Genomic DNA, 25,398 nt, shown 5'->3' with positions numbered 1-25,398 from the left:
GCAATCCCAGGTAGACTGGGTGACCAGGCCAGACTGGGGCCAGCCAAAGCCTCCAGGAGACATCTCTCCAAGAGGAGGAACTGGGTGGCACCTGATGTGCCCTCGAGCACGGACAGTGGAGATAACTGGCAGAGCCTGGGGCTGGATATGTAAAACCAAGATGGAAAATCGTGACCATGAGCAAGTCCAGGGAAAAGAGAGTCGTCCAGACAGGAAACGGAGTGGAGGCTCCTTGTGAGGAGCACATCCCCTTCCCCAGGCACTGTGGATGCTGGCACTGTGGCAGGCAGGCGGGCGGGGGCACTCGATCATGAACTGCTCTGCATCCTCCTCTCCCAGCAGGGAGTCAACTGAAAACAGAACTAGAAGGATCCAGAAACCGCTCCCTAGGCAGTCATTCAGGGATATGAAGCTACAAGAAAGCGGCTCCCAGAGAGAGGAGAGTGGGTGGGGAGGCGTGTTTCTTGTAGCACACCCTGTGGGCCCAGCTGACGCGTTAACTTCTGCACTTGTGTGTGATGTTGATTAAAAGCAACCAACTGAGATGTCTGAGCCCCACTCCAGACCTGCTGCGTTCATCTCCAGGGGAGGTACCTATGTGTGGACCTCTGAATACATGCCTCCAGATGGTCCTCAGGGGGAGCGGACTCTCCACTTTACTGGTCATGAAATGAAGGGCCAGTGAGTTTGGGCAACTCTCCCAAGGTCAGTTGGTCTCATGGAAAAAAAGAAGTATTCGTTCAGGTTCTTTTGATTTCAGGAACCGGGCTCTGGCTCTGGTGGGGACGGTCCTGGTTGGCGGGGCTCTGGCGGCTTCCCGCCCTGTCTGTCCAAGGCACTCGTGTGCCCGCCAGCTGGGAGCGAAGGCCCCTGCGGCACGGCGGACACAGCACTGCTGGCTCGGCAGGACCTGACCGGGGTCACCACCAGGGCCAGCAGGTACACGCAGGGGGGACCCATCCAGTCACCGAGGGAACGCCCGGACCGCAACGTCGCTCGGCTTCCTTTACCCAAAAACACTGGTGTCAGGAGCTCCACCTGTATTCTGCCTCAGCCTTGGATCGCACGGTGCGCACAGCAGACCCACCGACGGACCACAGAACTTCCACGGCTCACGGCTCCCCTTCCTCATTCAGCTCCTGCCCAAACCTGGGCCAGTGGACATCCCGAGCCCTCTCTTTACGTGATACCTTTCCTGCCTCCTATGCTCCCAGGTCTCATTTGGGTGATACCAGTATTTGGTGCTGAGAAGCACAAGACACACGGTCCCCAACCACGAACTGTCCTGTGCGAAGCTTTTCCCTCCTCAGAGACACCAGGCCAAACCCGTGACTGGTCGGCCACTGGAAATGCCCACCATCTCAGGGCCCAGTTCGAAGACTGCACCGTCCACGGGAACCACGGATGGCGACCGTGGGTGATCGGTGTTTCGTGGTCGCTCTCATAACCTGTGGCACCCTCTTTTTTTGGTCATTTATCACTGATCTCACCAGCAGAGACATCTCCATGCATGTTCGTTCCCTCTGCAACACCCAACACAACGTAGTGACTGCCTTCCTGTTTATTTGTTTCCTTACTGTTCAACACAATTTTTGGACAGCTCACAGAGGTATGACGGACACACATAAAATGCACACATTTAAAGTGTCCAACCTGAAAAGTGACATTTGTGTGCACTCAAGAGACCATCCCCACGCTGCTTGACCCTCCCAACCAACCCCGCAGCCCTCACCAATCCCCAAGCAACCACTGCTCTCTGTTGCAAAAGTCCGCATTCTCTAAGTTTTAAATAAATTAATCATATAATATGCACTCTTTTCTGTCTGGCTTCTTCCCTCAACAAAATTATTTCATCAGATCTGGAAACCCTTTGGCCGTATTTCTTCTGGTATTTTTCCTGTCACCCTCGTCCCTCTTTCGCCTCAGGACTGGGCTGCATTTGAACCAGGCCACATGAGGCTGTCCCATGCTCACTTGGCTCTGAGTTTTTTCCCAGTCTTTTTTTCTCTCTGTGACGTAGTTTGGATTTTTTTGAAAAAAATGTTAATGATTATTTTTGAGGCAGGGGGAGAGAGGGAGGAGAGGATCAGAGAGAGAGGAAGACACAGAATCCAAAGCAGGCTCCAGGCTCTGAGCTGTCAGCACAGAGCCCGACATGGGGCTTGAACCCATGAACCGTGAGATCGTGACCTGAGCAGAAGTCGGATGTTTACCCAACTGAGCCACCCAGGTGCCCACCCCCTCCTTGAAAAAAAAAAAATTTTTTTTTTTAATTGGATGGTTTTATTCCTGTGTCTTTGAGTTCCTCAATCTTTTCTTCTGCAATGTCTACACAGTCACTAATGTCATACAGGGTATTTTAAATCTCAGACATTATAATTTTTATCCCTGCAAGTTTGATCTAGGTCTTTTTTTTATAGTTCCCATTTTTCTACTTAATGTATGCAATCTTTCCCCCAGTTTCTGGAACATAAAGAGTAAAATTATAACACCTGTTTTAATCCCTGCCTATGAATTTTATCATCTGTATCCTTTCTGGGTCAGTTTCCATTGGTAGATTTACCTCCCTTCACTGTAGGCGATATTTTCCTGTTTCTCTGCCTGCCTGGTAAGTTCTGATTGGATTTAAGATCATATGAATTTTACCTTGTTGGTGCTGGATGTTTTCAGGATTTATAAATACTCTTGAGCTTTGTTCTGGAATGCTGCTAATTTACTTAGAAACAGTTTGATCCTTCTAGATCTTGGTTTTTTAATTTTATTTTATTTGAGAGAAAGAGAAAGAGAGCGAGTGAGTGAGAAGGCTGGAGAGAGAGAGAGAGAGAGAGAGAGAGAGAGAGAGAGAGAGAGAGCTAGAGAATCCCAAGCAGGCTTCATGCTGAGCACGGAGCCCAACTCGGGGCTCGATCCCACAACCCTGGGATCATGCCCCGAGCCAAAATCAAGAGTCGGATGCTCAATGGAGTTACCCAGGCACCCCTAGGTCTTGCTTTATAATTTTATAATATAATTAGAATTATATTCAGTACAGGGCTGATTTTGCCCCATCACTGGGGCCACATGCTCTTGGGATATGACCCAATTAAGGATAGCTAGGGCTCAGGAGGTTTTGCACTTGGGATGGTGAGATCAGGAACTACTCCTGCCTCTGCCGAGTTCCCAGGCATGTCCCCTCTGATGTTTACAGGTGGCTCTCTCGCTGGCCCCGCGTTGTTTCCTCACACATGTGTTTCTGCGCATGAGCCCCGTGGGGCCTCTGCAGCTCTCTAGTCCTCCCCCAAGTTCCTGCCTCCTCGGCCTCTCACCTTCCCAGAGCTATGCCCTCAACTCAAGGGGCAGGCTGCGCTCTGCTAGCCCCTACCTGGAGTCCCCCTGCCCATGCAATAGCCTGGCAACTATAGGGGTCACCTCGTTTGTTTCCTATTTGTCAGGGACCACTGTTCTTTGTTGTCTGATGTCCAATGTCTTGAAAACCACTGTTTCATATAATTTGTCTGGAATTTTTGTTGTTTCAGGCAGGAGGGTAAATCTGGTTCCTATTACTCTGTTTTGATTGGAAGCAGAAGTCCATGTGACTGGTCTAAAGCTTCCTATTTCAATTCCAGGGGATGATTCCTGTGGTTACGTGGACTGTGCCTACCCTGTGCACGCACTGTGCAAGGTATTTTAACTCAAGAGGACGGTGTCAGCTGTCTGTCTTGCTAGAAGACGAGCATTTGAAAGACAATATTCTAGAGCTCATTCAGTGTTCACAGAGGTCAGACCACGTGCGAGGCAGCAGGTGTCTGAGACAGCGTGAGCACGTAGGTGGAAGGACGTGAGACGGAGATCATGCTCCCTGCTGGGACAAAACAGGGATTTCAGAGGGAGGCAGTATTACTCATTATTATGCCCACATAACTTGGGTCCCCTGAGTCCCTACTCTGGGAGGTAAGTATTTCCTCCACACAGAGAAGTATTTTGAAGGACTATTTTAGGTTTGTTTGTTTGTTTGTTTGTTTGTTTGTTTTTTGCTATCCTGATTCTGCTGGAAAGTAAAGGAGATGAATTACCAGTTACTTCATACACGGGATCGAATCTCCCCTACCCAAGCATTATTATGGCAATTTTGGAACGTACAAAAAACCCAAAAGACTTCTACAGGAAACACCCCCACGCTCACTACCAGTAACACTTCACCGTGCGTGCCTCTTCATGTGTCCACCTGTCTATCTACCCAGCAAACCATCTTGTTCTGGATGTGCTTCAAAGAGAGCTGCAGACATCAGCAGAGTTTCCCCTGGATACTTCAACATGCAAATCATCAACTAAAGCCAGTATTTGTTTACAGCTTTCTCTTGAGGTAAAGTTAACACACAGCAGGTGTACGAACCATAGTTTGACAATGGTCATCCCTGGGGAAGCAGCCTCAAGCCGCTGGCAGCTATCCACCCCCCACCCCAGCCCCCCAGGCAACCACGGATGCGATTCCTGCCATCAAGATCCATCTGTCTGACCCGTCGTAGGATTTCATACAACTGGAGCCATACAGGAGGTACCGTCTGTCATTGGCCTGTCGCTCAGGACAACAGCGATGGGGCGGGCTCCTCTGCGATGCTGTGATCACCCCTTTTTATCCTGTCACCCAGTTCCAGCCGGTGCTGCGGTCCCCACCACCACCCTACAGTGCAGGGCTGTGGACCGAGGGCCCTGGTTCAGGCTTCACAGCAGGTTGTCCGGTGCTGCAGCCTGTGCGTCCCCTCCCTGCAAAGCATCTCCGCCATGAGAGGGTCTGATGGAGGGTGACTGCCTGCTTGGGACCGGGTCCCCCATTCCAGCTTCTCTTCCACCCTGCCTTTGGCCACGGCCTGACTCATACAAAATCTTTCCTGCCAAGAGCGGAGGTGTCTGGTGGAAATTTTAGGAACATGCCAACCTGTTTCCCAAATGAGGCCCACAGTCCTGGGATCCAGGCCAGCACTGCAGGTGGGACCTGGGCCCCGGGCCCCAGGGCTGACCATCACTCAAGGCACCAAGCATGAATGCGGAGACAGGGCCTGGTGACTGCCGGCACCCTTTCCCCTGCCCTTGACATCCAAGCTCCCAGGGAGTGGAGGGGAGCCCTGCCCCACCCCAGGGGTGCTGTCTCCCCCTTGCTGACCAGGCCCATCTGACTTCTGCGACGCACCCCATCCCCCCGCCGCCGTTATGCTGCAGCCTTGCAACCACACCGTCGCAGGGAACTGTGGCACCGCCTCGAGCAGACTCCTTCCTGAAACAGCCTGACCAGGCCACTCGGCCTGGCCCCAAGCTCTGTGGTGGCCGGGCATGGGGACAGACCCCCTCTGGTCCAGCGCAACAGTGCCTCTCTGGTCACGCTCACGTGTCACGGTTCATTCGGCAGGCAACCCCTTCTGTCCAGTCTGCCAGCCCCGGTCACGTCCTCGCACCAGCACTGTCTCTGTGAGAGGCTCCTGGCCACCTTGGAGCTGGCTGCCCCCTCCTCCCAGCTCACGCAAGCTCTGTGAGCACAGGGCTGGCGTCCTGCATGAGGACAAGGCTGAGGAGTCTGGGTACAGTCACTGAGCCCCCGAGCCCTGGGACCTTGCTTCGTCTGGCTTGTCCTCTCCTCACCTGCAGAATGGGGAGGCTGGGCTACGAGTCTTCCAGGCCCCAAATCCTTTGTGTGTGGGTGCGGGGGCGGGGGGGTGGAAAGACCCCCAGGGATGCAGATTTATATGGGCCAGGGATGTCCGCGGGGGCGTCCTGGAGCAGAGGGGCTGCGCCTGACTCACAAAGTCTGGGTCCTCTGTAAAATACCCCTATTCTCTCCGACTACAAAACAGATTTCCTGCCCGTCAGAGGAAAATACAGACAACAGAGAAAACTATTATCATCACTCATAATCCCTGGATCAAAAAGAGCAATCCCTGTTGTAGTTTTTTCTAGGTATTTAGTGGGATTTTATCATTTTGTGTTTTTGTTTCTTACCAAATCGGTACCGCACGGCCTTTCTGAGCCTTGTGAGCACAGCAGACACAGACCTCAGTCCGTGGGTGTGTGTGAGGGGCCCTGGGTGCTGCTGCCGGGAGGGGCAGGGCACCCTCGGGGCCACACAGGGGGCACAGCACAGGAAGCTGGACACCACCTCCGGGAAGCGGCGAAGACCAGCTCCAAAGCCGCTAGGGCCACGGCTCCACCTGGAATGATTCTCCTTAGCGGTTCCTGCCAGAACATGATTTTAAACGGCCTTTCAAAGTACATCCTTGATTGTTTATAATAACCGTCACTGGCATAATTTGCTAAGTGGGCTCTTTACCACAAGGCCGGTGCCACACCCGCTTCACCCACCATTCACAGCTTCGCCGTGTGAACAGAACACAGTCAAGTTCACGCTGACCGCTAGAGACGGTGTTAACAACCGGTAGCTTTGGGAACATGTTTGATTGTTTCCCAAGACTGAGCCTTATTCAGACTATTCAGAGTTGTGAAGTACTCACTCCAGAAGTAGGACATGTTCATCGCCAGATTTTCAGCAAAGGGAAGGAAAAACTCAGTCACGATAGCGCGCTACACCCAGACGTCACCATTTCCTCCGCTGTGTCTTTGCAGAGTTTTCAGGTACGCATCATTGTTGTTTCAACTTCAACAGAACCACTGAACGTGTCTGTAACTGACATTTTACTCCGCAACGTGCTAGGATACGAGCATTTCTCGGTGGGAATGAAAGCTCTTCTGTGAAGTGACGTGGAAGACTTGTGGTGGATTTCCCTGAACAAACACATCGCAGTTCAGCTCCGCTCCGTCACAGCAAATCTCACAGAGCAGAAGCACGTAACTGGCGATGTCTTTTCTTCTCCTTATCGAACACAGGGGCTCCGCGTGCTGGCCTGGCGTGTGGAGCTCTGTGCCCTTGTCCCAGAGCCCAGAGCATGACAGCTCTCACTGCCATGGGGGCGGTGGGGGGACAGGCCGTGCTGCGGAGGCCCCAGCTGGGGGTGGGCACCAGACGGGGCCAAATCCCCCGCCTCCCAAATGAGATGACAGGGACCTGGTGTCATTCTCCCCAAGGCCTCCTAACAATTTTATTTCAGGAGACATCGGTCATCGATCAGAACACCCCAAAACTCTTAGGAGCAGGTGCTCAGCTGTACCCACAGAGCTTGGCTTTGGGGCGTGGATGCCCCCCTTCTCCCACCATCCGTCCCCGGCTGAGTGACCTGTGCCAGGTCGGTGGGTGTCACCAGATGGTGAAAGGGGTGAGAGTGTCATCGGGGCTACTTAGCCATGCCTTCAGTCAGGGGTCAGGACGACGAAAACTCCTCTAACTGCTCTCCACTCTGCTGTCCTGAACTGACATTTCTTCTTTTTTTTAAGTCTGTTTATTTATTTTGAGAGAGAGAGCACACGTGTGTGCGCGCACGAGCTGGGGAGGAGCATAGAGCAAGCAGGACAGAGGACCCAAAGCGGGATCTGCACCGTCAGCACAGAGCCCGATGTGGGGCTTAAACCCACAAACCATGAGATCATGGCATGAGGCGAAATCAAGAGCCAGACGCTCAACCGACTGAGCCACCCAGGCGCCCCTAATGCTAACCCTTCTCGAATGAAAGTCTTTCTATTGTCAGGTGTGAACTTGTCGATGTGTAAGTTCTCGACGCTTAAGGTTACATGCAGTTACACATCCCCACTGGCAGCTTGTGGGCAGAGAATTCTTAGGAGTATTATCTGGTATCATGCTTGTATACTTATTTTATGTTTTTGTTGTTCATACAGACAAAAATACCTGAAGCAGCTGAATTTAAAATAAAAGTTTTAAAAGTTACTTTGGCCATTGGCCAGACCTATCAGTCTTGGTTTCCCAAGTCTCTCTCTTTTCCTGGCGGAGTAAATGACCCCTGCAAACTGATGAGCAGTCCACACAGGAAGGGTGGGCTGGGCGGGCCTAAGCCTCCACGTGAGGCTGGGAACCCCATGGTCAGGGAAGGGCGGAGTCTGCTCAGGAGGCAGAGGCGACCTGGGGGTGGAGGGGAGCCAGTGATGCAGTAAAGAAGACTAGCCTGAAAGAAGAGGTGGGGCCAAACTAGGGTGGGGACAGCAGGCTGCTCCCCTTCCTTTACCAGGGCCGTCGGTGCCCACAGTACCGCGAAATGTCACATCACCCACTGAGCTTGCTTTAGTGCTCCCTCTACCTTGGACAGAACGTTCTCCAACTAAAGCAAAAATGCTAAAAAAAAAAAAAAAAAAAAAATCCTAAAAACAACTATAAATATTTTCTCCAAATCCTTCCATATGTTAGTAAGTCTGAACACTGAGTCATTTGTTTTCAGTACTTTGTTAAACTTCACCCCAAAACTACTACAGCAGGGAGGCTTTTACCAGAGATGAAAGCGGGAAGCAAACGGCGTAAGTGCTGCTGATCTCAGAGGATTTCCGTTGCTTCACTTCATCGTGTCCTTTAGCAGCTACTACCTGTTCCCCCTCCCGTTTCCACTGCAAACACATCCTACATGCAGACCAAGATGGTCAAGTGGAGGAACGCACTGAAGAAAAAAAAATACAGTCGGAAGAGGCTGACTATGATCGAAACACGTAAACTCCATTTATACTCCAATACTGGGATTCAACCAAATTGTCCTTTTTTTTTATTTTTTTTATTTTTACTGTTTATTTTTGAGAGAGAGAGTGAGTGCATGAGTGGGGGAGGGGCCGAGAGGGAGGGAGACACGGAATCCGAAGCAGGCTTCAGGCTCTGAGCTGTCAGCACAGAGCCTGATGTGGGGCCTGAACCCACGAACTGTGAGATCGTGACCTGAGCCCAAGTCAGAGGCTTAACCAACTGAGCCCCCCAGGTGCCCCATTGTCCTGACTTTTCAAACCCTGTTAGTGAAGCCTTACCTCCCTACTGCCACACTCATCTCCTCGGGACCTCTACAACTGCAGGACGCGGGGGCCTCCGTCTAGAAACACTGCCTGTGAGGTCACAGAGCCTCAGGCACACCACCGCGATCGCGGCTCTGGGCCCAGGCTCGGTCCCCACACCGAGTTGGGGTGACACACACCTGGATTCCAGCTCTGCCACAGGAGAGCCGTGAGGCCTCCAGCAACTTTCTGGTCCTCCCTGAGCTGGGGTTTCCCACACGGGCACACGAACGATCACGGGGATGTTGTGAGGACGGGTGGCCCGAGGTGAGCACCCAGCAACAGGGCTCGTGGTCACCTCGATCTCTGTAGCTGAGCGGTCGGTCGGTCCCAGCCGCCCGGGGGAAGCAGTCCCTGCAGGCTGTAACAGGACGGCGGGCCTGGGTCCCCGTGGAGACTTGGTCACTCGCTAGGGTTGGGGGCCACACAGTCACTCAACTGTCCCGAGTACATGCGTCCTCTGCCCAGGGGCGGGGACTGCTCCTGACTTGTACGTCCTTCACTAAAGACAGGACTCCGGCAAGTCAGGGCTGGAAAGGGTGTTGAATAAAAGCCTGCGCAGATGTAAAGTCTGATTTTTTTTCCCACAGGAACCAATCTGAAAAGCATTTTGTATCTTCCAATTCCACAGAAAGCGAATCTTTTCTCCAGCACTTAAAGCTAACTGAGTCAGAAAATGTGGCTCCGTTCAGCGGAAAGACTTGGAATAGTTAGTGTTTCGCAGCCCATTTAGCAATCACTACTTTATTCAGAGCACAGCTTTGAGGCCCTTTCATGTGAATTTGCTCCATTTGGCCATTTTCCTGGGTAAAGCTGTTGATCACTTTCATCAATAGAGCACTCCAAGTACAGCTTTCTCTCCCCAATTTGAGCTCTGCTTCCCAGAGGCTATTCTAGAATCTAGACGGAGAAAGAAAGGACAATTTGCAGGTTCCCACAGTCTTTGATGTAACTCAGCCAGGTACCAGAGTGGCCCATGGCTGCAGACAGGTGCCCAGCGGGGGGGCAAGGCTGGCTGGAGCCTACCACTGTCAGCAGCTCACTGCCTGGCCCTGCTCTCTAACATCCCGGCCTATGGCTTGATGGGAAAAGTCTGAGGCAAGGCACAAGTGTGCTCCGACCGACTCGACACCGTCCTCCACCACCACACGTCCCACAGACCTCGCTCTGCCCCTCAGCAGCCCTTTGCTGACCCTGGCGTGGCTCCGTGCTGGGACTCTGCAAACCTATGCCTTCTCCAGGCACACAATAAATGTGACAAATAACACTTGGAAATCTCAAAAGAATATCACTAGCAAGCAAAACACTGTGTACAACAAGCTGTAGAAGAACAAAGATTAGAGTGAAAACAGATGAAGTAAAGAACAGAAAAACAATAGAGAAAAATCAACAAAACCGAAAGATTTTTTTTTTTTGAGAAAGAGGGAAAGAGAGAGGGTGCAATTGAGTGAGGGGCAGAAAGAGAGGGAGAGAAGCGGGGCACACCTGAAGTAGGACTGAAACTCATGAACTGTGAGATCATGACCTGAGCTGAAGGAAGTCAGACACTTAACAGCTGAGCCACCCAGGCGCCCCCAAAAGATGTTTTTTGAAAAGACCAACAAAGTTGACAAACTTTGAGCTATACTAACAAAAAAAGAGGGAAGACTCAAACTACTAAAATCAGAAATGAAAGAGGAGACAGAACTACCAACCTTAGAGAAATAGAAATGATGATACGGGAATGCTATCAACAACTGGGCACCAATAAAGTAGGTAATGTAGATGAAATGAACAAATTTCTAGAAAGGCAGAAACTACTCAAACTGAATCAAGAAACAGAAAATCCTGAATAGACTTAAAACAAGTAAAGAGACTGAATTAGTAATCAAAACACATCTCACAAAGAAAAGCCCAAGCTTACAATGAGGAGCTCTAAGAATGCTTTAAGAATAATCAGCACTAACCCTTCAGGAACTCTTCCAAAATACAGAAGAGGAAGAAACACTTCTCAACTGATCCTAAGGGGCCAGCATTACCCTGATACCGAAACCAGACAAACACATGACAAGAAAAGAAAACCAAAGACCAATCTCTCTCATGAATAAGGACACAAAAATCCCTGACAAAATACTAGCAGAACAAATACAGCAACATATACAAGAGATTACATATCATGACCAACTGGGATTTATCCCAGAAACAAAAGGTTCAACATACAAAAGTCAGTCAATATAACATATCATATTAATAAAGGAGAAAACACACATGATCATCTCAATAGATACAGAAAAGGCACTTGACAATAACCAACATTCTTTCGTGGAAAAAAAAAAAACATTCAACAAACTAGGAATAAAGGGAACTTATTCGGTCTGAAAAGGGCATCTGTAAAAAATGTGCAGTTAATATCATTAGTTAACAGTGAAAGACTAGATGCTTTCCCCCTATGATCAGGAACACAACGAGCGTGTCTACTCCTGCCACTTTTACTCAACATCGTACAGAAGATTCTAGTCAGGGTAATTAAGCAAGAGAAGAAATATGGGGCGCCTGGGTAGCTCAGTTGGTTAAACGTCCAACTTTGGCTCACGTCATGATCTCATAGTTTGTGGATTCAAGCCCCACGTCAGGCTCTGTGCTGACAACTCACAGCCTGGAGCCTGCTTTGGATTCTGTGTCTCCCTCTCTCTCTCTGCCCCTGCCCTGCTTGTGCTCTGTCTCTCTCTCAAAAATAAATAAGCATTTAAGAAAGAAAGAAAGAAAGAAAGAAAGAAAGAAAGAAAGAAAGAAAAGAAAAGAAAAGAAAGAAAAGGCATCCAGATAGGAAAAGAAGTAAAATTATCTCTCTTCGTAGATGACATGATTTTGTACATAAGAAATCCTAAGGAATCCACAAAAAAGTTATTAGAACTAAAATAAGTTTAGCAAGGTTTCCAGATACAAAATCAATATACAGAAACTTATACTAGCAATGAACAAACTGAAAATGGAATTAAGAAAACAATTCCGGGGTGCCTGGGTGGCTTAGTCAGTTAAGCATCTGACTTCGGCTCAGGTCATGATCTTGTGATTTGTGAGTTTGAGCCCCACATCAGGATCTGTGCTGACAGCTCAGAGCCTGGAGCCTGCTTCGGATTCTGTGTGTGTCTCTCTCTCTGCCCCTCCCCAGCTTGTGTGCTCTTGCACACACACACTCTCTCTCTCTCTCTCAAAAATAAATAAGCATTAAAAAAATTCCATTTATAGTAGTATCAAAAAGAATAAGTGACTTAGAAATACATTTAACAAAAGTAGTTAAAAACACATACTCTGAAAACCACAAAACTGCTGAAAGAAATTAAAGAAGATCTAAATAAACGAAAAGAAAGCCCATGTTCATGGATTGGAAGATTTAATACTATGAAGATGGCAATGCTTCCCCAAGTGATCTACAGACTCAACACAATTCCTATAAAATGTTAGCATTTTTTTTGCAGAAATTGACAAACTGATCCTAAAATCCATATGGATGTGCAAAGGACCAGAGTAGAAAAAAACAATATTTTTTAAAAAGTTTATATTATTTATTTATTTTGAGAGAGATAAACAGACAGAGAAAGTGGGAGAGGGCAGAGAGAGAAGGAGAGAGAGAGACCCAAGCAGGCTCCACACTGCCAGTGTAGAGCCCAAGGCGGGGCTCAAACCCACGAACTGTGAAATCATGACCTGAGCTGAAATCAAGAGTTGGATGCTTAACTGCTGAGCCACCCAGGTACCCCCAAAACAATCTTGAAAAAGAAAAATCACTTCCTGATTTCAAAATTTACAACAAAGCTAAGTAATCAGGACAATGTGGTACTGGCCTGATGACGGACATACAGATCACTGAAATAGAACGAAAGTAAAAAAATCCTTCCATTTATGATGAATTGATTTTGACAGCCCTTCATGATAATTGAATCAAAAAGAACAAATGGTGCTGGTATAATTGGATATTCATGTGTATAGGAATGAATTTGGACACCCACCTTGTACCTTATATGAAAATTAACTGAAAATAAATCAAACATCTAAATGTAAGGGCTAGAACTGTAAGATGTCTAAAAGAAAATACAGATGCAAATCTTCAGGACCTTGGATCAGGCAACAGTTAGCACATAACTCACTGAAAGCATATGTAAATCATGTATCTGATAAGGGTCTAGAACCCAGAATACCTACAGAACTCTTATAACTCAAGAATTTAAAGATAAATAGCTCAGTTGAAAAATGAGCAAAGAATCTGAATACACAGTTCTCCAAAGAAGATATACAAAGGACCAGTAAGTGCATGAAAAGATCTTCAACATCATTAGTCATTTAGGGAAATGCAAGTCAAAACCACGAGATGCCATTTTTACGCCTACTAGGATGGCTAGAATAAAAACATCGGGCAAGAACAACTTTTTGGCAAGGATGTGGAGAAACGAGAACTCTAATACATTACTGGTGGAAGGCAAAATGACGCAGTCACTGTGGAAATCAGCTCGTCCGTTTATTCAATTTTATTTGTAAGTAATCTCTACGCCCAATGTGGGGCTCGAACCCACAATCCCGAGATCCAGAGACACATGCTCTACCGACTGAGCCAGCCAGGTGCCCCAGTTCCTTAAACATTTAATGTACATTCACCATCTGACCCTGCAATTCCCTTTAAAGGTATCTACACGTTCTATTGAATGGAAAATGTAAGTCCACACAAACACTCGTACATGAAGGATTATTCACGGCAGCCCACACGTGGGAACACCCTGAGCGTCCACCAACCGATGAACAGATAAACTACACATCTATCCACATGATGAAATATTAGTCACAAAAGGGAACGAAACACTGATACATGCTACAATGTGCTACAGTACTTGAAAACACGACGCTAAGTGAAAGATGGCAGAGAAGGCCACTTATTGTATGATTCCATTATATGAACAGACAGATCCAGAATAGGCAAAGGCATAAAAATAGAAGGGAGATTAGTGGCTGAGGGGGTGGGGGTTCCAGAAGAGGATATGGGCTACCTACCCACCCTACCATTACTACTCATGGGTATGTGCTTTCTTTTTGGGGTGATGAGAAAGTTCTGGAACAGGGTAGTAGTAAGTGTTGCTCAACTTCCTGAATATACTAAAACCCCCTGAATTTTACACTATGAAAGGGTGAACTGTAACTCTTAAAAGAAATAATATAAAGCTCTTAGGAAAAAAAAGGAATGTGCTAACAGCGACGTACCAAAGGGCTCAGGCAACAAGAGGGTGCCTTGCGTAAAGAGAATTTCAGGACGCCAATGAAGCGAGCCGCATGCTGGCTTGTCTCTGCTCATCACTGTGCACAGGCAGCGCTCCGCAAGGCCAGTGATGACAAACTCCTCTCTGCCGGGTGACCTGCTCCCGCTGCGCCACTGCGTGCAGAGAAGTGAGCCCGCATCCTCGTTCATCATATGTCACCTCACGTCTGCATAGCGCTTTCTGATTCACAAGGTGCCATTGGACATTATTCTACCCACCCTCCCCTTAACTCGATGAGGGAGGAACATCTACCAGTGGGGACGCGGGGCCTCTGTGGCCAGGACCTCGAACTCCAACACAACCTCTGGTCCAACCATAGGGCCTCCCAGCACACACCCCATGTCTCCTGGGAGGACTGGAGGTCCTCAGAGATGGCCCTGCAACTTGCCCCTCGACTTCTGTCACTCTGTCCCTGGGGGTTGATGATGCACAAAACATAGATAGTCATGAACGCGGGCCTTTACCCAAACACCTGATTTCCTGCCTGTCCCCATTTAAGCGTTTTTCTGTTTAAGGACTAACCACTGTCCCGTTGCCGCCTCTGCAAATGGCAACATCATGTTTTTTCCAACAAATTCACAAAATAGGGCCTAGCAGGAGTTGGAGCAGATAAGTCACGAAATCACAGACCCCTAAGTATACATTTTAACAGAAATAAACCTAGTATAGCAACCAGGCCCGTTAGATCTTTAAAGGTAATTAAATAGTGCACTAAAATCAGACCCCTGCTTCTGTTATCAATGGTGGAAGAGTCAAGTAGAAAAGAAAAACACTGGGAACATACGGTAAGCTGAAATGCCGTGGGGGTGGGGACGGGACACAGAACTCAACAAGCCAGGAGAGGTACTCACAAGGTGCTGACAAGATCTGAGTGGCTTTTATTTTCTTCGCCGTACTTCTGGGTACTGCTTGATTTTATTCTTATTTATTTATTTATTTATTTATTTATTTATTTATTTATTTATTTGTAATCTCTACATCCAACTTGGGGCTTGAACTCACGATCTCGAGATCAAGGGTCGCATACTCACTGGACTGAGCCAGCCAGACGCCCCTGATTTTATTTTTTTAAAACACAACGTTCGTTTTGTAAAAAGTCAAAATATTTTTATTTTGAGAAGAAAAAAACCTGAAGTGTTGGCTCAGATCATCTCTAACGATGCATTCGGCTCTAAATTCCACGCCTGGGAGAGACGGGTGAGCGCGGGCTGGGGGCGTGCCTTGCTCGCCGGACATGTGCTTCTGCCCCCACTTGCTGGGGCGCGCACGCAGGCGGGGGTGGTCCCCTCCCCGGCACAGCGATCTGGCAGCTCCCGCCTTTATGAGGGGGCAGCCTGGTGTCAGTTAGGGTTGGCTTACCTGGACAGGTGGCTCAATCATTATCCAGGCCGGAAGCATCAGACTGGGATTGAGAGGCTGGGTTCCTACTCGGAAGTAAACTCCGCCCCTGGAATCACAGGCCCAGATGTGCTGATTTCCACACGCCAGGCTTGTCAGTTTTATAGGTCCTGCAGGCAAATGAAGGAAAAGGCCACACGCTAATTGCTTTTGTAAAATGACGAATCCTTCACTTAAATCTATGGACTTTGATTTATCCTTCAAAGAAAGAGGTGAGGCTGCTCTTGCGGCTGACCTTGTGGTCTGAGAACGCCACAGCTCAGGGGCATTTCCGAGGTCTCTGGCCGCCCTGCCACCGGCCAGGTGCCACTCCGCAGGCTCTCTGGCACCGGGTGGGGCAGTCAGCATGCCGCCGGCACCGGGCCCCGGGGCCGATAAGCGCAGGGTTAGTCCCTGCGTGGGCCCCGTCGCTAGCTTCATCACATCCGTGCACAGCACCGGCAAATTCTGCATCTGGGGGGAGGGCGCCCCTCTTTATCAAGAAATCTGGACCCGAATGAGAATTAATAATGAACTAAGCCCCCTAGAATCTTCATTTTTCTTTCTACATTTCTCCTTATTGATTAAACCAATTTTAAGAGGAAGGGAAATGGGAGGAGGCTCTCAAGAGAAATTACACTTGATTGATGGTCTATGTGGCCAAAAGCACAGCCTGGTTACAGCCTTGGGACAAGGTGCGGCTAAGTGTGGGATGCCTCAATCCGAAGCCTGCAATGGAGCAGTGGCACGCAGTGATTATCGGCCCAGTCTCAGGAGGCCGTCAGGACTCAGACACAGAGACATTTGCCCAAGGTCCCAGGGTGAGACTGTGGCTAAGCCAGGAGGCAAAGGTCTGAACCCAGGCCAGCTCAGCTCCTCCACACCAGCTACCCGACCGCGGGGACTCTGGTGAACCCACAGATCTGACGTGTTCTGATCCGTCGGTTTTGACGGATGAACATACCCAGGTACCCGTGTCTTGTCGAGTTAGAGCACATTTTCATGCCCCAGAAAGTTCCCTTGGGCCCCTTCGAGTCAGTCCCCTCCCCTGAGGCACCCACGGGTTACTAGTCTGGTCTAGAGGTCCATAAAAACCACCACAGGTATGCGGTCTCTGGGGTCTGGCCTCTTTGACTCAGTGAACTGTGGGCAGGATTCACACGCAGTGTCGCTTCTCAGGTTGCTGAATGTTGCTCGGCTGCCTGTCGACAACAAGGTTTACCCGGCCACCCAGTGAGCACACTCGGGCCACGCCCACTTCTTGCTATTAGGAGTAAAGTCGCTATGGAAGACTTTTTGTGGACGCGTTGTTTTTCTTGAATGGTACCTAGGAGTGGAAGTGCAAGGTTGTGGGGTAGGCTTTCATTTGCCATTCTTTTTTTTTTTTTTTTTTTAATGTTTACTTTTGAGAGAGACAGACAGAGTACAAGTGGGGGACGGGCAGAGAGAGAGGGAGACACAGAATCCGGAGCAGGCTCCAGGCTCTGAGCTGCCAGCACAGAGCCCGACGTGGGGATTGAACTCACAGACTGAGAGATCATGACCTGAGCCAAAGGCGGATGCTTAACCAAATGAACCACCCAGGCGCCCCTCCATTTGCCATTCTGCACGCCCACCAGCAGTGCAGGCCGGCTGCCCACACCCTCGCCAGCACTTGGTCTTGGCACCCTTTCCATGTCGGCCATTCTGGGTGTGAAGACGTAGTTTGTCATGGTTTTAATTTGCATTTCCCTGATGGCTAATGATGCTGAGACTCTTTTAATGTGCTTATGGGGTATATCTTCTTTTGAGAAGTACCCGTTCAAGTCTTTAGCTCATTTTTCAAATTTAATGGTTTGTCTTTTGATGACTGAGTTAGAGGATTTCCTTGTTCATTCTGGATACGAGTCTTTTGTCAGATATACGCATTAGGAGTCTTTTCTCCCAGTCTGTGGCTTGCCTTCTCATTTTCTTGACAGTGTTTTTGCTGAGTTTTTAAATCTGATGGGTCATCTTGGCTTTAAAGCAGGGGGAAAAGGTGGTGCAGCTACGTTCAGTGGCAGTGCTCCTGTCGGTCAGCTCATAGCTGTCCCTGGTATCAGACGGCAGACTGTTTCTGCGCTAAAACATATGGCACCGATCCTGCGTGTGGACATCTTGTCAGGTGGCTTCAGCTATGACACCAGCTTAAAAGTATTAACTGACCACTACACGAAAAAGTCTCAGTATTCCTTTGTGCATATCCTACAGATGGTTTTTCTTATACTGAAATAAACTTTATTTCTTCCTTCCTTAATCTTTTATGGAATGTCTTACCAGGGAGTTCAGATAGACTCCCTAGGGCTCTAACATTACATGGTGAAAGATTCGTACCGATCAAAATAAAGTACCTTCATCAGTAAATTACAGAAATAGCTGAGAAACGAAGGCTAATTTGAAAATGCTAAGTGAAAATTAATTTTATGCCGGAGTCTTCAACCTACCCTAATAGGAAGTCTAGGCAGTAGCTGATGGTGACAACGGCACCGGGCCAGCAGCTCAGTTAGCAGTGACTATCAACATTGCCAACAGAACACGCAGTTCACACGTTAGGAATATTCTTTCAGAACAAAAGTAAAGGCTGATAGAATATACATGTCAGTAAATACAATGGCTTATCCTGAAGACACAGGTCAAAGAAGAAAACGTTTAACAGAAGGCTTTTCTGCAGTTTTCTACCTCACAGAGGGTCCCCAGGCTGCCTGAATACAGAAGGTTTAGGAGACTGCTCTGCAGAGAAGGTCAGGACAGGTGGTGGGGACTACGGCCCTCCCAAACACTCCATGGTTCCCCTGCAGGCCCTTCCAGTTGGGCAGGACCTCATCGTTAGCATGGACAGCGGGCTGTGGGCAGAAGCCTTCCCCTGCTGTAGTGACCATGACAGTGAGGCCACAGGCCCTCACTGCAGCAGAGGACACAGTCCTAGAGACTGAGAGCCAACTTTGTGGTGGCAGGAAAGCAACATTCACGGTGTTAAGTTGCTGATACCTCGGGACTGTTATTACTCTAGCAGCCTGATGAACACAGACATGCTATCATTTTCTTGCCTTTCCCCGCTTTGTTTTTTCTTGCATTTAAAATAAGTTTTAATTACTTTCTTCAACAGAGGAGACATTTTCCCTTTAGGATTACTTTTAAACATATATTTTAGAACAAAAAGTGGCATTTATTTGGTGTTTTACTATTTATAAAATGCTTTTCTGCATAAACTACTGCCTACCATAATCCTATTTGTAACCTAAAGGCAAAAACTGACACTAAATATTTCCTCATTAAATGCTATGCCCAGATGAATCAAATTACAAGTTGCATTAGTTTGCTGACATTCCAGTGCCCGACATAATGCATATTTATGTGTACTGAGAAATGAAATGTTGTGAACATCTTAAATACCTGCTAAATGATGCAAATTTTCTTCCCCAAACTAGGATTGTAATAAATTGCAAAATTCCATTTTCAGTCTCTAAAACTGGGTTCAGTAGCCAGACATCTAAGAATTCTCTTAATTCAATCTCAAAGTAGCAACTGACCTGGTAATTTGAATAGGGGCAGAAGACTGATGTTATGTCTTTAGAAAGAAATTAAAGGTAGAAATCACATTCATGACTTGATACTTTGCTAAAGTCATCCTTGAAACTGAAATTTCTGCTTCCAGTGTCACGGCTGGTTCCGTTCCAGACTTTACAAAAGCTGGTGCTGCCGGTGTGAGGAGGGCTGGGTCACACTGTCAGCACTGGCAAGACGGGCTTTCACTTTCCATGTTCGTACTGTCAGAATACTTATAAAGAAGAGGCCAAAGCTGAAGAGAGGGACACAGAGAAATCGCAGCCTGACCAAGCTGGTGGCAGCTTGGAGGTGGATGAACTCATTAACGGTGAGGGAGGACATCTTTGTACCTGGCTGTTTCGCAGTTTTGCGATGATCAGTATCAAGGCCAAAGACAGGATCCAAACTCATATCTCAGAATTACTTAGAAATGGGGCTTACCAGTAATAACCACTTTCCCTGACGCCCTAATTTCCTGCTGTGCGTGGGTGTGGCCAAGCACACGGTCCTCCTCTGTGCGCAAACGCCACAGGGTCAGGCTACAATGGCCGCCGTACAGAGCAGGCGCAGAGCGTTCAGCGTGCGCGGTGGGAAAGCATCCTGAGGGGAGCACTGACTGAAGAAAGCTTGGGGCAGGGCGGGGGACAGTCTCGGCCCGAAGAAGAGGCAGAGGAAGGAAAGAGCAGGGAGGACATTCTAGGCTGTGGCAAGACAAGCATGGCCCGTGCACCAAGGGACAACGACTGGTGGCTGGAGGGACCACTGCACGAGGCCCGTGCAAGGAAGGCTGGGCCAGGCTGCGATGGCCCCCAGTGCCACCCTGACGCCGGGGCAGTGTGGAGCTGTTTGATGTTGAGGGTCCACCCCTGGAGCTGTCTGGGGAAGACGGATCTGGCAAGCGAGGGGGGGTGGGGTGGGCACGCCTGGCGTCGTGAGGCGGTTCCTGCAGGAGAACAGGCGTTGAGGAGGGGCCTCTGACCCTGGCAGTGCTGAGAGAGAAGCAAGGATCAGGGGCTAGGAGACCCTCTGAGGTAGACGGAAGAGACACTGCTGATGGGCTGGCCACAGACAGCCACAGAGGAGTCTGCCTTTTCCAGAAGAATTTAATGGGAGCAGAGGAGTGAAATCAGGAAAAAGGGTACATTTGGGAGAGAGGAGTTTCATCCTCAGACAAAGTCCTCACACGCAGTCATACTCCTGCAGAGGCTGTGCCTCCTTTCATTGCTGTGAGCACCCGCCACGGCCAACTTGTAAAGGAACAATCCAGGCGAGCAATTCAAGGCAGGACTGGTACCCAGATCACCACACTTTCTATTTCTTACTATTCCATGCGTGCTGCCCAATGACAGCCTTCCAAGGACACTCGCACGTCAGGCTCAGGGCAGGGAGCACACACTCGAACTCGAAATCTGCATCCCCCTGTTTAAATGATAAACCGCTTGACTCACCTGTTTGTCCCACAGGCTACGCAGACCACACCTGGAGAGAGCCCAGTAACACAGCACCTGGTGGTCTGTGCCAGCCTTTCACCGCCCCCTACACCCCACCCCCTCACCTTGGCACAGCAGGAGGCCGGCACCACTCCCACATCATCATGCCCACCTCCCCTGCCCCAACACGCCGTCTACCAATTCAGGACTGCATTCTCCTACGTTCAAAAAATGATAAAAGGATTCTCTGTCCATCATTTCAGTGTCTGCTGGCAACCCAGATGAAGAAACAAAATCTAGAGCTCAGACCAAGAAAGGCACCAGGCACATGGCTGGACTCCCCCCCACCAGCCTACGGCGTGACGCAGCTAACGTTGGCTCGACAAGGACCCTGTGCAGGACACCTGCCCGAGAAGCTCTCGTTTACGCAGGATGCTTCCCCGCATCACCTGTCTGCGGTGGGGACGGCTGTTCCCATTAGGGAGGGGAGGAATTGAGGTCCAAAGGGAACCCATCAGTTCGCCCAGGGTCCCAGAGCCTGCTCAGGGCGAGTTCTCTTAAACTGAGCCTCAATCCCTGCAAAGCTGAGCTTCTCCTCTCTGGAAAGAATGGCCGCCGCCCCAGCGAAGCTCACGTGGGCACCTCAGAGACCTGCGATCGTGCAGCTGGTGCCAGGAGGACTGCACTGCCCTGGAAGGGAGGCGGGAGCTGTGGGTGCCTGGCGGCCTCGGGCAGAGCCAGTCCCGCCAGCACAGCCTGGCACAATGCCATCCGCCCCGCATTCACTCCGGCGTGACGGCATCCTCTGAGGGACTCGGGGTGGGGGTGGGGGGATGCTGTGGGGAGACAGCTCTGCCCTCACCTGGCCTGTGCAGAAGAGCAAGGCCTCCCACAGTCTTCGGGATCCAGTGGTGGCAGGACACAAATCGCGCCCTGGCCTCCTCCAGAAGGAGCTGGTAGCATCTCCCAGACTGGTCTGGCCGGGGCTGCTAGAGAAAGGCTCAGGCCAGTAGGATCTCTGAACAGCAGCAAGGTTTCTGAGGGCAGGCAGGAGGGCCACCCGTCACCAGCACTCAGGGCCAGAAGCAGCCGCAGCCTGGTCTGGTCAGTCACCGTCGGTAATGGTGGCTGGCAAACTCCCAAAAGCTGGAAGGTGACGGCCCCGGTGCTGGGATTAGGTTCAAACGACAGGGTATGAGGCCAAAAGCATAAGTCATCAAAATGACCCTGGAACATTCCTATTTTTAGTATACATGCTGCTGGAGGGAGCATGACCCTGGAAAATTCTTAGCTTTAGAACAGAGTTTGCTTCCTCAATTGAGAGCCAACCTGCCTCTTTAGTTGACGTGGATGGTATTTGGGGGTCTTGTTGGACAGAAGAATAATGACCCCTCTATATGGCACCTTGCAGGGGCCACTCGAGCTGAGACCAGTGGAGGCCCAGCCTGTTTCATGGGAGGGTGAGAGGCCCCCGGCAGCTGGAGACACAGCGGGGGGCTGCTGGGGAGGCAGGCAGGCAATGGGGCCTCCCTTGCTTTTTTCTTCTTTCTCCTTCTCTTTGCATATGTATTATACATATATATATATACACAAACTAATATATATTTTATTATATATAATATATAGATTTTAACATCAAATACATATCAAATACATATTATATATATAATATACAAACATATCTCAATATATATTTTTTAATGTAAGATATTATATATATTATACATATATTACATATATATATAATATAAATATACTTTAAGCAAACTGTAAGCCCAATGTGGGGCTTGAACTTACGACTTGGAGACAGAGTCGATGCTTTACCAACTGAGTCGGCCAGGCACCCCTCTCCTTTTTTTTGTAATGAGTACATGTGGTTGAATTCTCAAATATTAAATGCCGGTACAATTCAAGTTTACCACCTACCAAACAAAAAACACTGGTTGTCTGTTGACCAAGATGGGAAAGCGTATGGCGGGGCAGTGTCCCTAAGGCTCATGTGGACCTTCTGGGGGAGCAGCCTCCACCTTCAGACAAGTCTCTACTGTCAGACGGGCCACACGTAAGCTGCTGGTCGATCAAGAAGATGCCTGGAGAATAACCTAATGTTGTGGGCTCACTCTATCATCTTGCTTCTTGGAATACGAATGACTTATTTATAAACGGCATCGTGCGCCCCGCAGCCCTCGAGGGGAGGCTCAAGAGAAGAGCCACAGTCAGGAGATGCACGTCATCCCCTCAGTCTGCCCGAGAAAGAAAGGACACCCGCTCGTGGGACTCTATTCTAGCTGCAGAAGAGACAGGCACACGGGTGCTGACGCAAGACCTGAAGGACACAAAGCCACGCGCCATGCTGAGTGGGAGCGCCAGTTCTGGTGGCAAAACCTGCTCTGAGCAGGCGCTCCTTCTGGGCTCGGCAAGCACCGCAAAGCTGGAAGGGGTGAGGAGGCTCCCTGTAAAAGGACGAGGCCCATTTAATCTGCACGAGGGGCTAATCAATGTCCTAAACTCCAGCAACTTACACAATGTCCTATAAGAATTCACACAAACTGAGAGGTGCCCGTGTGGCTCAGTCGGTTAAGCATCCAACTCTTGATTTTGGCTCAGGTCGTGATCTCAGGGTTTGTGGCATCGAGCCCCGCGTCAGGATCTGTGCTGACAGCGTGGAGCCTGCTTGGGACTCTCTCTCTCTCCTTCCCCCACCTGTCTGTCCTTCCCCGGCTTTCTGTCTCCAGTAAGTAAACATTAAAAGCCAAAGAATTCCCACAAGTTGACCACGGGGGCCTACCTAGCTGGGAAAGGTCCAGCCTCGTCCAGTGCATGCCTGTGGGGCAGCTCTTGGACAGCGTCCGGATGAACACCTGGCCGAGGCTGTCCAGGGCCCACAGGGCGTCCTGGCAGGCGGCGTAAGCCCTCATCTCGGCGTCGGGAGGCAGCTGCACCGTGGAGGGGCGGGACTGAGCGTTCTGGGCGCTGACGCTGCACAGGTCCTTGCTGCTCTGGCACAGCCACAAGGAACTTCCTGCGGAAAAGGTTCATGTTCGTCACTGGAGAAATGCACAAGGCACCCCGGCCTCTGGGCAGGCGACACCCGACAGCTCCCAGCGCGGCTGCGCAGCAGGCTCGCTCTGTGTGCTCTACGTCAGAGATCAGAGGCGCACCCCGTGGCCAGCCAGTTAAGAGACAAGCCTGAGATGTTCTAAAGGGAGGAAAGAAAGCAGGGCTTATGAGATCTGATAAAGGCTACAAAGTGGGCTCAGTGGCTCCGACCTCGGACGTTCTGTAAGGGTTGGAGAGTCTTTGATTTGGCTGTGCCTGGCGCTCTGGAGGGAGGGACGGCAGCGATTCCTCAGAAGGACGCAACCAAAGCTCCCCTAGTCTTGTCTTGGTGGAGGGGGTGGGCGGGCAGGGAGGCTTGGGAAGCCGGAGGGCCTCCTCTCCTCCCCAGCCTCTCCTCAAAATTCACCCTCTCTTCCTCCCCACCATTTGTACAGTCCTTCAGGCTTAACAGGTTCAGTTTAAAATGCAGACAACCTCTGGGAAAGTCAGAACCTCCGTGAGAACATATTGTCTAAAACCTGTGGCCAGATAGGTTTAAGAATTCAAGTATTTTTGGGTTTTGAATACCTAAGGTGTTGGGCATGCCACAAATTTAAGTAACAGCCTCAGGGAGCCAGGCAGCCACGAAACGCAGTACTGTTCCTGCCACAGGCCTAATTGGTGGCAGAAATAAGCAGCCTCACGTCGGGTTCAGGTCAGGTTTTGTTGCCAAATGAATTTGTGCCAATCTCAGGAGAGAACCCATGCTTTTCGGAGCTTACAGATTTCAGAACCGTGGTCAGAGTGATCAGGCAAGAAAACATTTTACTGTACGGACAAGTTAGCCAAATCCTAGTGGGACTAACGGCTTGACTACCCAGCTGTCTTGTCTGGACCACAGGCTTCTCGGCATCTGCGCGTCCCGCCCCCGGGGTGATCCTAGAAGGAGCCTTCTGCCACTTCCCAGCGGGGCTACCTGACTGCCTGGGCTCTCAGCTCCCTGGGCAGCTGCACTGCCTCTCCCAGCTCCAAACCCCACACTCTGGGAGGGAGGGGCGCCCTGAGTGGAGTTGCAGGAGGTCTGCCTCTGCAGGGGAGGCCTGCCCTAACACGGCACAACTAGCCGGAGGCTGAAAACCAGACTGAAAGAGGTTACCGGGAGGTGACGGAAGACTTCCCAAGGGGAAACGGGAAGACACCCAGAGAACCCTGGTGCCCGCTGGCTGCAGTGCCCTGGACCCTGACATGTCGCTGGGAGTCTCCAGCTGTGGCTCTGGTGGGACACCAATTGTTTCTCTCCTTTGAAATGGCGTTTTGCCTGTGGACTCACTCGATGTCCCCACACTAGACCCTCTCTCCTGGTCAGGCCTATCCAGCTTCGGGGGCCTTGGCTCAGCTGACAAGGGATGCTTGTCCGTGAAGCCACTGTACCATCTCTGAGGCCTACCCAGCCACACACCATTGCAGCAAGGCCATGGTCAGACCATGGCTTTCACCTTGCAACAGCCAACCCATGCACTACATTTCTCAACCAACCTTCCTTTGTGGGAGCAGTGGAAGCCAGCACAAAGGCCCATTTTGTCGCAGAAGCTGTCCCTCGGGGAACAACATTATTCCAGTAGGTGCCTAGAAGGAATACGAAGTGTGTTAAAGAAAGAAGAAAACACACACACACCAAAGCTCTGGTTCGGGACAACTGGTTTTCAAACCTCTTACAGCTAATTCTAGAGTGCCCTTAGATTAGGAGGTCCACACCAGTGCTGTGAGGCCAGTCCCTTGTTTTCCTTTCTATGCTGACAAGC

The 25,398-nt window shown here is 49.8% G+C and overlaps 1 protein-coding gene and 1 non-coding gene across 5 annotated transcripts in view; both read right to left on the bottom strand.

Moving 5' to 3' along the window:
• Positions 1-25,398, bottom strand: part of TECPR2 (tectonin beta-propeller repeat containing 2) — a 107,223-nt gene that overhangs the window by 20,743 nt on the left and 61,082 nt on the right. For 2 of the 4 annotated variants that reach the window (XM_045448303.1, XM_045448304.1), the window contains 3 exons: positions 25,133-25,222; positions 23,346-23,579; positions 15,546-15,694 (listed from right to left, as the gene is read on the bottom strand). In XM_045448303.1, the coding sequence (XP_045304259.1) occupies positions 15,546-15,694; positions 23,346-23,579; positions 25,133-25,222 (473 nt within the window). Of the gene's footprint in view, positions 1-15,276; positions 15,371-15,545; positions 15,695-22,371; positions 22,648-23,345; positions 23,580-25,132; positions 25,223-25,398 lie in introns of those variants that run through there. The other 2 variants (XM_045448305.1, XM_045448306.1) reach the window with 2 other exon arrangements.
• TRNAQ-CUG lies at positions 13,427-13,499 on the bottom strand. The gene has a single exon. It is a non-coding gene; the product is annotated as a tRNA-Gln (tRNA).

Source organism: Leopardus geoffroyi, chromosome B3 (genome assembly GCF_018350155.1).
Source record: "Leopardus geoffroyi isolate Oge1 chromosome B3, O.geoffroyi_Oge1_pat1.0, whole genome shotgun sequence".
NCBI lineage: Eukaryota > Metazoa > Chordata > Mammalia > Carnivora > Felidae > Leopardus > Leopardus geoffroyi.
The sequence above is the reverse complement of the archived record's forward strand: the minus strand, read 5'-3'. Positions and strand labels throughout refer to the sequence as shown.